General features: G+C 42.6%; 1 protein-coding gene across 2 annotated transcripts in view; it reads left to right on the top strand.

Annotated features, from left to right (window-relative positions):
- Positions 1–5,215, top strand: part of LOC144758859 (uncharacterized) — a 128,106-nt gene extending 122,891 nt beyond the window's left edge. For both annotated transcript variants that reach the window (XM_078646456.1, XM_078646463.1), the window contains exons 2-3: positions 458–530; positions 1,008–5,215. In XM_078646456.1, coding sequence (XP_078502582.1) covers positions 1,701–3,701 — 2,001 coding nt within the window. In that variant the 5' untranslated portion in view covers positions 458–530; positions 1,008–1,700 and the 3' untranslated portion in view covers positions 3,702–5,215. The remainder of the gene's footprint in view (positions 1–457; positions 531–1,007) is intronic.
- Positions 5,216–12,931: the final 7,716 nt, after the last annotated feature.

The following is a 12,931-nucleotide window of genomic DNA, read 5'->3' as shown; positions in this document are numbered from 1 at the left end:
TAGCCTCCTCGGCACAAAAGAGACAACACTAAGTCAGATACCCCTGAAAGGAAGAAAAAAAAAGATGAATATGCAGACATCTGCTGTCTGCACTGATATGTCAGATAAATTATTGGTTGTCATAAAGTCTCAATAATAAGGACTAAATACATGTTATGATTGAATATTAACTTATAGATCAGTGTTTGTTTGCTTTATCTGCGCTGACAATGTAAAGGTCGGGCATTACAATGAACCACTCGTGGTTTTACAGCAAGAGCTGTGGAAGGAGCTGCGGCTTGAAATGCAACAAGGTCTGAACTTTAGATACTTTAGGAAGAACAAAAGAATCTCTTGTGTATGTAACGTGTGCGGCCAGAGCCAGGCCCTGCAAGTTGAACTAGTTTTAGGGAGATGGACGGATGTTACAGCAATAAAAATATCTATCTCAACACATGATAATGTTCCAATCTTTCAGGTTAGAAGAAACCAGAAATGCTTGAACCAACCCCAGCTGAAATTGTGGCAGCGATTACTTAACGACCAGCAAGGTAAAGACAAGAGTTGGTACTTGAGCTGATATAATGTTAACAGGAAAGCACTGAAGTATGTGAATGCAGTTACCTTTCTTATGTACCTCCAGAGGAGTCCACTTTGTTGTACACTTCCTGAAACTAAATAAACAACCGTACACCCTGATCTCTCTTTTTACACAATCTGTTGTTTAAATGAAATCTTGTCCACGTGCATCTACCTAAAGCTTTACCTCTCGCACGTGGTGCTCCGTGAGCGCCCTTTCTATACTAAGTTACTCTGTGAGCACTGGTAATTCACCTCCTTTGCAGAAGTTAATAAGATATGAAATGTTCAACAGAATGTTTGCTTAAATATCTGTGTATGGTGAAATAATCATTGCTAAACTTCAAAGATAGTAAAGTAGAGATGTTGTTAAAAGCCTGTTAAATATTGTGTATTCATATTGTGTTACATTTGCATTTCGTAATTTTAAATCTCTTTACATCCAACAGAAAACAAGCTTTGAAAGCATGAAATGCTTTTGAATAACAGCTATTGTTCTGTAAATCTACAAATAATGGTCAGAAATAATGAACTTCAGTATTCAGGAAAACATCAGCGCAGTCAGAGACGGACAGACCTGAACATAAACTGACAGATCCCGGAAGAGGCTGTGAAGGATAATCAGTAGACATAAGAGTCTGAGCTGTGCACCTCCACGTCACAGGACTGAGGAAATGACCTCCAGAAAAGTAAGGCAACAACACTGACAAACCACCTTCAGCTGTGATCATGGGATCGGTATAATGTGGTTACAGCAGTGCTTTGATTCCTAAAATGATAACAGACCATCATTCAATGCTCTAGGTGTATTGTAAACTCTTCCTGGCTATACTACCGCAACCAGTGTAGAGCACAACAGAGTGGAGACAAACAACTAAAGTGTAAAAGAAAGAGGAGTTCTGCTATCTAACATTTAGAGCACTGTCCCTATTGCACCAATGAGAAGGATTTATTTTTACCCACAAGTGTCAAAACCTGTTATCCAATCCAAAGACAAAATCTCTTGCAAGGAAGCCTGTCTAATATTATGAGTGTGGCAAGTGTTTAGTGGCCATTGTACTTTATTTTTAAATTGGAAATCAAATGTTGTAAATGCCAACAAATGAAGGAAATGTGGGAATAATACAAGTGCTTTATCAACCATGCTGGCCCTTCAGGAAACACAGTCATGGGATGTAGATAAATATATCCCCGACCCAGAGACACTAATCAAGAAAGAAGAATCATACACGGGCAGCGAAAACTTTCGTTTCTCATCCATATTAAAGTGCCATCGACAAACAAACACAGGCGAAGAGCTGTTCAGATGCAGTGAATGTGTAAAGAGCTTTAGGCTGTTATCAACCCTAAAAAGACATCAGCGAATGCATACAGGGGAAAAACCATTCAAGTGCAATGAATGTGTGAAGAGTTTTAGTCAGTTATCAGATCTCCAAAGACATCAGCGAACGCATACAGGGGAAAAGCCATACCACTGCAGTGAATGTTTGAAAAGCTTTAGTCAGTTATCACACCTCTACAGACATCAGAAAACACATGCAGGGGAAAAAACATACAACTGCAGTGAATGTGAGAAGAGTTTTAGTTGGTTATCACACCTCCAAGTACATCTGCGAACACACTCTGGGGAAAAGCCATTCAGGTGCAGTGAATGTGTGAAGAGCTTTAGGCTGTTATCAGATCTCCAAAGACATCAGCGAAAGCACACAGGGGGAAAGCCTTACCATTGCTGTGAATGTGTGAAAAGCTTTAATCAGTTATCACACCTCTACAAACATCAGAAAACACAGACAGGGAAAGAAACATACAACTGCAGTGAATCTGAGAAGGGCTTTAGTTGTTTATCACCTCTCCAAGCACATCAGCAAAAACACACAGAAGAAAGGCCATTCAGATGCAGTGAATGTGTGAAGAGCTTTAGGCTGTTATCAACCCTGAAAAGACATCAGCGAACACACACAGAGGAAAAACCATTCAAGTGCAATGAATGTGTGAAGAGCTTTAGTCAGGTATCAGATCTCCAAAGACATCAGCGAATGCACACAGGGGAAAAACCATACCAGTGCAATAAATGTTTGAAATGCTTTAGTCAGTTATCACACCTCTACAGACATCAGAAAACACACACAGGGGAAAAGACATACAACTGCAGCGAATGTGAGAAGAGCTTTAGTTGGTTATCACAACTCCAAACACATCAGCGATCACACACAGGGGAAAAGCCTTTCAGGTGCAGTAAATGTGTGAAGAGGTTTAGTCGATCGCCAGACCTGCTAAGACATCAGCGAACACACTCTGAGGAAAAACCATACCATTGCAGTGAATGTGGGAAGAGCTTTAGGCAGTTATCAATCCTACACGGACATCAGCGAATACACACTGGGGAAAAACCATACCATTGCAGTGAATGTATGAAGAGCTTTAGTCAGTTATCAATCCTACGCGTACATCAGCGAACACACACTGGGGAAAAACCATACCATTGCAGTGAATGTATGAAAAGCTTTAGCCAGTTATCAGCCCTTCAAGTACATCAGCAAACACACACAGGGGAAAAACCATACCACTGCAGTGAATGTGAAAAGAGTTTTGGTCAATTATCAATCTTACAAAGACATCAGCGAACACACACAGGGGAAAAGCCATACCACTGCAATGAATGTGTGAAGAGCTTTAGTCAATTATCAATCCTTCAAGTACATCAGCGAACACACACAGGGTTAAAACCATACCACTGCAGTGAATGTGAGAAGAGTTTTAGACAGTTATCACAGCTCCAAAGACATCAGCGAACACACACAGGGGAAAAGCCATACCATTGCAGCGACTGTGTCAAGAGCTTTAGTCGGTTATCACACCTTCAAGCACATCAGCTAACACACACAGGGTTAAAACCATACCATTGCAGTAAATGTGAAAAAAGCTTTAGTTGGTTATTACACCTCTACAGACATCAGCGAACACACACAGGGGAAAAACCATTCAAGTGCAGTGAATGTGTGAAGTGCTTTAATCAATTATCAGACCTAAAAAGACATCAACGAACACACACAGGGGAAAAACCATTCAAGTGCAGTGAATGTTTGAAGAGCTTTAGTCAGTTATCAGACCTACAAAGACATCAACGAACACACCGAGGGTAAGAATCATTCAATGGAAGTGGATGTGTGAAGAGCTTTAGTCACTTATCAGAGCAGCAAGACATCACCGAACATACACGGGAAAAGCAATTCAAATGAAGGGAATGTGCAAAATTCTTAAGTCAATTATATGAGCTACAAAAACATCATTGAACACACACTAGGGAAAAAACCATATGACTGCAGTGTATGCGTGAAGGGCTTTAGTTGGTTATCACACCCCCAAAGGCATCAACAAACACACACATGGGATAAAACATACAACTCTAGTTAATGTGTGAAGAACTTTTGTCAATGACCAGCCCTACAGGGATATCTGAGAACACACACATGGGAAAACCATACAATTGCAGTGAATGTATGAGAGCTTTAGTTGGTTATTATACCTCCTAAGACATCAGCAAACTAACACAGGGTTAAAATCATACCATTGCAGTAAATGTGTGAAGAGCTTTAGTCAATCTTCAGAGTTCAAAAGACATCAGAAAACACACAACGGGGGAAACCATTCAAGTCCAGTTAGTAAGAGAAGAGCTTTAGTTTGTTACTAAGCCTACAAAACCACCAGCAAAGTACAGAAGATGATAAAGTTACAATTATGTGGGGCATTCAAATGCCGGAGGATGTTAAGTAGAAGATAGGCATCCGACTAGCAGAATGGAAGCAACACAGATATTTGTAGAATAATTGTGTCTACTCAGTGATTGATCAATTCATTTCTCTACAGATAAGAAAAAGAAATGAAGTTGCAGGAATCACATTAAGACATTAGCAGAGTGCAGACCAAAAGAAAAGAAATAGTGTTGTTTTTTACTTTGGTAAAGTAGAGTTATAAAGAACAACATCCACACACACCTGTTCATGCTACTTTTAAAATCACACTATGGACAGGGCTTGGACTAACGAGGGTATTTTCAGCTCACTTTAGGGACTAGTGCTAATACCTATAAACCCAACACACTCGAACTGATTTAACTGGCACTGGAGAATATTCATAGTTAATTGTGGGCTTTAGGTGCTTTATGCAACATTGATGGTGTCACTGCTGAAGCCAGAGAACAGAGTCCAAAAACATGAGAAGTGAAAGTAGGACATTGTGATCTCAAACTCTCTGGGTTCGTGCTTGCACTGCACATGTACCTCCCAAGGCCTGACACAGGAGAAGCGATGCTCATTTCCATCATCACATGCATCTGTAAATGCACCCACCATAGTGGCACTTCCCCAGTGACGTTCAACAGCTGGATCCTTGGGGGATTGGACCGCTCACCACTGACTATGTAAATAATTCATTGTTTGATTAATTGCTTGTAAAAATATTTTATGAGTTTATTTGCAGAGAATCATTTGACCAAATCCTAACTGTGTCATGGATAGAATTAGTGCATTATGGCAAAAGTATTGATATGAGAAAAAGATGTCAAAATGTTTACTTCTAATCAGGTTTCTTAAGGTTTGACAGTTAAGTAAAGATTAAATATTGAGCACTAAAGAATTCTAGCTCCTAGAAGCTGAAATCCACAAGTATCGACCCTCTGTTATGCATTTCTGCATCCTTGACACTTGGAAAGAAATCTAGATTCAGGAGAAAAGGAACACAAATGATATTCAGGTTTGTGTTTACGAGCTAAAAAGAACCCTCTTTTTATCAACGTTGCTGGTAAATACAAGAACTTAAAAAGCATATGCTGCCTCATGAGCAGAGTGAAAGTTTCTGATGCATTTTAGCCTTTCTCAGACCCGAAATAGGATAGACCGTAGCATTCAGAATCATCTGAAATTTGCTTTTGTGTTGCTGGAGCCACCAAATACAGTGTTCTCATAACCCAGCTTTGGAAAGAGGAAGGAGTTCACCGATAAAATATTCATGTGAGAAGAAAGAAAAGGAAACATCTTCAGTAGCCAAAGATGATAGAAACAAATGCATTCCACTGAGTTCATTTTCACAAAGTGCCGAGTCATTGCTGCTGTGCATCATCACAACCATCTTGTAGTGGTAGTTTGGGATGAGGTCACTTACAGAACTTGGAAATGAAACTATTAGTTGCTGTTAAATACCAGACTGAGCACAGCACATCTATGCCGCCAGAGTTCTGTCCATCCTGGCATGTTTTGCATTGAAGGTTTTGTGAACATGTGAGAGTCGAGCATCTCTGCACCTTTGACTAATGAGAGACCACTTCTCATGGATTCTTCTCCCTGATGATTCCTCACCTATAGCATAATCCCAGGTGCCAGTCTGGATCAGGAATCTTCAAGGCTATCACATTGCCGGTAGGAGACGCTAGCATTGCATCAGTAGCAAAAGCAGCATCCAATGACATCACCAAAGCATCCCAGCACAAGGTCATCAATTCCCTTTTTTCTAGTCCTAAGGCGCTGGTCCATATTTTACTCTATCACAGAGTCCTATTTTTTCCCACAGGCATTTTCCAACAAGTGGAGTATTGTGTCTCCTCCCTAGAGATCAGGGTTCAAACCCTTTAGGGACTGGGAAGGACTGATATCTAAAACAGATCCCCTCTTCGTCTACCTCTACTGCTTCGATTCAGACCACGACTACTGGTCTTGTTACTCCTGCCAGAGCAAGCACCTGAAGGCAGTCAAGAACCATGAGGCGAGGCGCTTCATAGTCTGGGCTAGGGACGAAGGGCCCGATTCACAGAATTAACTTAAGACAAAATCCTAAACTTACTACTTGTGGTATTCACAGAAGTTAGGATTTTGTCTTAAGTTTGTCTTAAAACAGACTTAAGACAAAATCCTAACTTAAGTCTGTCTTAAGTCTGTTTTAAGACAAACTTAAGACAAAACCCTAACTTCTGTGAATACCAAAAGTAGTAAGTTTAGGATTTAGTCTTAAGTTAGTTCTGTGAATCAGGCCCGAAGAGTGCAGTTGACACCGCTTCTGACCACAATACAGGTAAAAATGGAAAATTTCAAAGACAAACTCTAGCTCTAATGTAACCGGGGTTGGAACCAGGAGACTGTACGGTGTCAATCAACCTCCAGGATGCGTACTTCTACATCCTGGTCCTGCATTTGCATCAGAGGTATCTGTGTTTTTTTCGGGGTTCTACGCAGTAGTAGTTTGTAGTGCTACCATTTGAGTTAACATCGGCACCTCAAGATTTCAGAGGTGATGGCAGTGGTTACAATCCATCTCTGAAGGTTGGGTGCCCCTATTTTCCCAAACTTGGATGATTGGCTATTCAAAGTTGGATCTCCAGAGGCGGTATCTCCCCATCTTCAGTCAAGTGTAGCCCTACTGTTTGTCCTGGGTTCTGGACGAAGAAGCCAAAATCCCACCTGACGCCCACTACTCCAGTTCATATGGTCAGTACTGGACACCGCTCTTCTCCAGGCCTTTCTGCTACCTCAAAGGACTGCAACGGTTCCTTCTCTCCAACCCATTGCGAGAGTCACAGTTCTGAAGGTCCTCTGACTCCCAGGTCCGATGGGTCTCTGCATTCTCCTAGTCCTGCATGTTCCTTGGCACATGTGAACCCTGCAGTAGTGCCTCTATGGGCAGTGGCTACAGTACGGGGGAGACCTGTCTGACTCCAACATAATCTCCCCCAGTGCTGCAACAGAAGTGGTTTGCCGATTATCAGTGGCGTCCGCTATAGGTATTAGCTTAGGATATCTTCACCTGGTGGGGTACTCCCCATGTGGACTTGGTTGCCGTTTTGTAAAATGCTCAATGCCAGCTGTTCTGTGCCCTTCAGTATCCCTTCATGAGGTGTTGAGGTGAAACATTCAACTGCACTACACATTTCTCTTTATTTCTAGTGTTCTGTCGAAGATACACCAAGACCCGGTTCTAAGTAATTCTCATCGCCCTAGATTGGCCAAAGGGGAGTGTGGTATGAAGACCTTTAGCGCTTCCCCAGATGTCCCCTTCTCAAGCTGCCATGCAGACTAGACCTTCTCTCCCAGTTGGAGAGAATGGTGCTGCATCCCAATTTCTGAGGCGTTCTCCTTCATGCCTGGAGATTCAGGGGGGACATCTGAACTGCTTGCAGCTGCCACAGGTGGTAGTTGACATCATCTTGTCAGGGTGTCAACCCTCTACTAAGTCATCATAAGAAAAGGTTACTTACCTCTGGTAACAATCTTTCTGTTTTCTCTGGTCAGAATTTGTATTAACTCTCCCACCTCCATGTTTGATTGATGTGTTATAGGGAGAGTTAATTAGATCCCAAATTCATCATCATATTAACTTTATTTTGGTTCGATGAACCATAAAAGTGCAAAGTGCAAATGACATTATACAACATTATACAGACATAAAAAGATCATAAAAACAGATCACATCCAGATATCAATGTACATTAAAAAAGAGAAAATAAAGATTCAGTCATAAAATAAAAATTGGCAGACACTACCCCCAACTAAATTCCAAGACCAGTTACCAAAACCTCAATAAGAGACCTTAGAAAAATGTTCCTATAGGGTCCGCTATGTCTCCCAAGTTGTTTGTATTATTTCCATTCATTCATACATTTAGTCTTTGTTTCGGGTTTTGGAAACCGTAAACAAATCATCAGACATTAAAAGCACATAAGTCAAATATATGCACGTTAAGGTCTGAATTGAATTAAAACGCTGATTAATTAACAATAAGTCTTAGGATAGAATTAATTACTATCTTGGCCCCCCTGGACGTAATATCTAAATCAAATGCCATGTCAGCATAAGCCTAGTCTTCCTCATCCGAGAAGCCCTCTATTCTAGTCAATATAAATTGTCCATCCATATTCTAGGAACCCTTTCCTAAAACACCATTTGAAAAAGAGGAATATAGATATTTTATTGCGTGGTTGAAATTGTATTTCAGTATTCAGGGGCCTCTAGGTGGTTAGGGGTCCCTAAGTTCCTGCAGATCTGTACTATTCACATTTGTCTAACTCTTTTATATGGTGGACAATAGTAAAGTACATGGGCTTCAGTTTCTTCTGCTGTTCCACAGAAGCGACAATTCCAATCGAATTCCCTCGACCAGGGGGGCGAGCCATGCCTGAACTGCACATACAACTTCCTGGCTAGTACTGGCTGGATCTCATCTAAGAAAGTCTCATATCTTTAACACCTTGCCTGCTAAGGCAATTCCTGCTGGGTGCTGGGCTTTGACATTTACCATTGTTCATGACAAGGTCAGCTCGTCATAAGCACAGGTCCAGTAAACTGCATGACAAGCTGAACTTGTCATTAGCATGGAAGTGGTTAAATGTCTTTAATCTGTAGGAAATTCCTCATCAGAATGACCTCTGTTTGGCCCTTCATAAGAGAGGACAGTCTGAAAGCCCTGTAGAAATCCACAAGATTCTTCTTGGAAATTACCAGGAAGGTTGTTAGAGGGTCATCTCATAAAGAAACTAGTCCTATACTAGTCAGGGTGTCCCTAAGATGAGAAAATAAGGGTAGGCTTTTTGTCCCTGGATTCCCAGTTCTTTTAGAGCTTGTCTGTATGGGGTCTACTCTGGAGTCGACAAAATTCTCCTCCAGAAGAGAAGTCTTAAGGCAATGGTCTCTGAAATGGGACACAGTCCTAAATCTAGTTGGAGTGGAGTCAGGGGGTGCTAAGGGCAAGCATCAATAAGTTCCCCATGAATTAATTTTCTACCAATACAATTTGTGTTGCAAATGTCTGCCCCATATGTAATGGCTCCTAGAGACTGGGTTTTGTATATTTCCATCATTGGGCTAAGAGGCTTAGAGAATGAAGACCTAAAGACCTTAGCCAGGCCACCTGTACTCTGTGCTAGTCTCAACCTCTGATTCCCTATGTGAAAGGCCCAATCCATGTGCTCATTGAGAGTGATCCCCAAATCCTCAAAGATGGCAGCCTTCTCCAATAGGATTCCATTCAGCACGGGGTTGGTTCTGGTGGAATGTATGGAATTGAAAACAATACATTTCGTCTTGGCAACAATAATCTCATGACCCCGCTCGATGCAAAACGATTTAAACCCATTGAGTATCCTTTTAAATCCCCATGGGAGATTTTGATAGGAGGAAGGAATCATCAGTGAACATCAGGGCTGGAATTTTGGTAGAGCAAAACTTGAGAACGTCGTTGTCATTTACCTCATTTAAAGTATCCACCAACCCATTGATGTACAAACAAAATAGCGTTGGGGCCAACACACAGCCCTGTTATCCACAACTAGTTACTAAAAATGCTTCACAAAGCTTCCCTATTTCCCACATCGAACCTGGGCATAGATCTTCTCATGTAGTATCATGATGAGATTGCAGAGGTAGGTGGGAACCCCCATGTGGGATAGAACAGACCAGAATTTGATTCTCGGAACTAGGTCGAAAGCAGATTTTAGATGTACGAAGATCAGACACAGACTGCCACCCTCCAGAACCACCGTTTTCCAGTGGATGAGTTGGAGGCAGTATACCTGGTCAATAGTAAAAGCACAGTTTCTAAAGTCTGCTTGTAAAGAGCTAAGAGCATCATGGTCCTTTATCCACTCCTTAGCCATTCTTGGGTGACCCCTGAGACAACCTTCTGTATCACATCGATGAGGATAATGGCCTGTAATTCCCCGATAGAAGGGGGAACCTATCTTATACACATGGATTATTTCAGCAGCAGCCCAGGTCTCAGTGATAGGCATACCACCCAATACAGCATTAAAGATGACTAGGGGTCCCAGACAACAGGTTCAGAGAGATGTACATGCCCAGGTATCCTATTGATTCCGGGCGCCTTGTGATAGGCTATGTTTGAGATAGCTCTACATACTTCCTCAAGAGAAACCATGGGGAGGTCCTCATTAGCCTTCATACCAGCCTGGTTTGGGTCATATGATTGAAGATCTACATTATTCACCGCCACTACCTCAAGGGGGTCCTGGACATCATAGAGTGAACGAAAGAGATAATTCCAGGCTTCAGCTGCAATGTTAGGCTCTAGATTGTTTCTCCCTTCCAGATTGCCGCTGGTGACTATATTCCAGAATGCTCTTGGATCTTAATGTTTAAGAGCTTGTCTAGGTCTGTTTGGTGGCATCTGTATACATTATTCTAAAACTTCTGATCTGAGTTTTGTCCTTAGATTAAATTGCTATTATTAGGATAGATTTGGCTTTTCTACAGTACCCTTTACACCAGGATGGAATCATTTTTTTGTTCTCTCCGGACCTTCCTCCAGCATCAAAAAGGTTCCTCAGTGCAGCTACACAATATGAGTGGATCGCGGCCACTTCCTTGAACCTTTTTCCTTTATTTGTTGCCTGCATGCAAGCACTCAGGTCTTCCATGGAAATCCCCATTATGTTGTAATTGATGGAAGTAGATTTAGCGGAATCCTGTATTTTGGCCCTACTGGAAGCATCTCTGTGATGTTGACAGAAGCTATCGAGCATCAAATGGGTCCTTGTGTTTCCCCTGTATATTCCCATCTCGCGCTAGCAGGTTTAATGCCAAGACATTATGGTCGCTATCATGGCGTGGTAAAATAAAAAAATCGAGAACTGAGTCCCACATTTTTGCGTCCACAAAAACGTAATCAATTATGGACCCGGACCAGCCAGATTAAACATAGCCACATTTATCTGACGTTGCTTGCCCGTTGAAAGCCATTAGAGGGGTATCGCTGTAGCAGGTATCTCTGTAGCAAGTATTGCCCTCTGCCTAACTTCTTTGTCTAAGGTCTCGCTCAATCTGATGCCCAGTGCCAAATTGGCAATTAAAGTCACCCCCTTTGATCTTGAGGTCGTGCCATCGGAGGGAAGACAGGATGATTGATAATTGCTCTACTGCTGGGGATTCATGGCTCCCACTGACTGTTCTTGAGTGTACATTAACCAAAACTAGATTTCTAGCAGAGGTGAATCTCAGCAATACCCACAGATGGTCATGGGACCCCGTCTCAATCTCCCTTGCTGAGCAACCTAAATAGTTGGAAATTCAGATTGTAAGCTCTCCCCAAGGCTCTACCTTGCACTGCAGACACAGCAGGTTTGGAAAAGGCCACATAACCTATTTGCCTGAACTCCTCCATGTCCTGGGTTTCCTGGAATAATACTAAAATATATGTGTCTATGAATGTCCCCTGTTACTGCAATATAGCTTGTTCCTAAGGCCCTCCGCATTCCAAGATGCAACTGTGATGGTATTAGACAAGGTGCTGGTGTCTGGCGGATCCCTACCAGCTTTTGGCTCTTGCTTATTCACCCCATTTTAATAATACTAGTAACATAGCTCAAATCTGTAAGCCCCTGTTTTGCTCCAGCCCTTGGAATCACCCTCCTCCTCCTATCTCCCTTCTTCATATTAGGAAGGCCTTCATTCTTGGGACAGTGTAGCTCAGTGACTAAGGTGCGGCTTCCGTCAGGCCCTGTTCTACCCACGGTGCATCCTGGCCGGGCAATGTTCTTAGCTATTGTTGGATCAGCCCACTATGTGGGCACTCCCTGCCTTGAGCATCAGGCGCTCCCAACAACCTAATCCAGTGAAGTTCTTAATTGAAGGTCTCGGGCCATGCACACAGCAGGGTCAGGACGTCAATCCATCCCATCTAAGACCTCAAATCTATTGTTTGCAGGTACAGCATATCTGCAGGGGCCAGCCATATGAGGGGGATGTTGGGCACAACTGGGAATAGAGGGCAGGGGGCGTCGTGCAGGGTGATGGAGCCTACCTAGGAAATGTCTATAAGAATAGCCCAGTGGGAGGATAGACATTGCTGGATTGTGCACCTGCACCGATAGATCTATTAAAAACAAATCTGATACCAGTTTTGGATCCCTAAAATTGATGACAATACAGTCCCCAGTTTTGTCTTTACAGCCTTTCCCAATCCTGTAAACCCTCCGGGTTAGAACAATGTCCCCAGCTCCAGTGAGGGAAAAACATCTGTGCCTCTAGAGCCATTGTAGAGATTTGTTTTTGAGGTTCTTGTGGGATTCTCCCTGGTTGCTATTCAGTCCCAGGACTCTGGTTAGAACCACAACATAAGGACATAAAGCTGGAGGTAGATTAATAACAGGTAGCTGCGCACCCCGGAGACCTGCTCGCACTTCCCATGTGCTTTGTTGGCAGAACTATTGGCCGGTGGTGTCATTTCCGATCCCGAGCCCTTTGGTCTGTTGACTGAGTTGCTGTTAGACCCTTCCCCTGCACTGGGGTTGACCAGTCCCACAGAATCAACAGTCTGGCACCCTGCATCCAAGTGACCAGTTTGCCCCCAACATTGTGTGAGAGTAGCCCCCCGT

Source organism: Lissotriton helveticus, chromosome 1_1, assembly GCF_964261635.1.
Source record: "Lissotriton helveticus chromosome 1_1, aLisHel1.1, whole genome shotgun sequence".
NCBI classification, from domain to species: Eukaryota; Metazoa; Chordata; class Amphibia; order Caudata; family Salamandridae; genus Lissotriton; species Lissotriton helveticus.
This window is presented reverse-complemented; position numbering and strand designations above follow the sequence as displayed.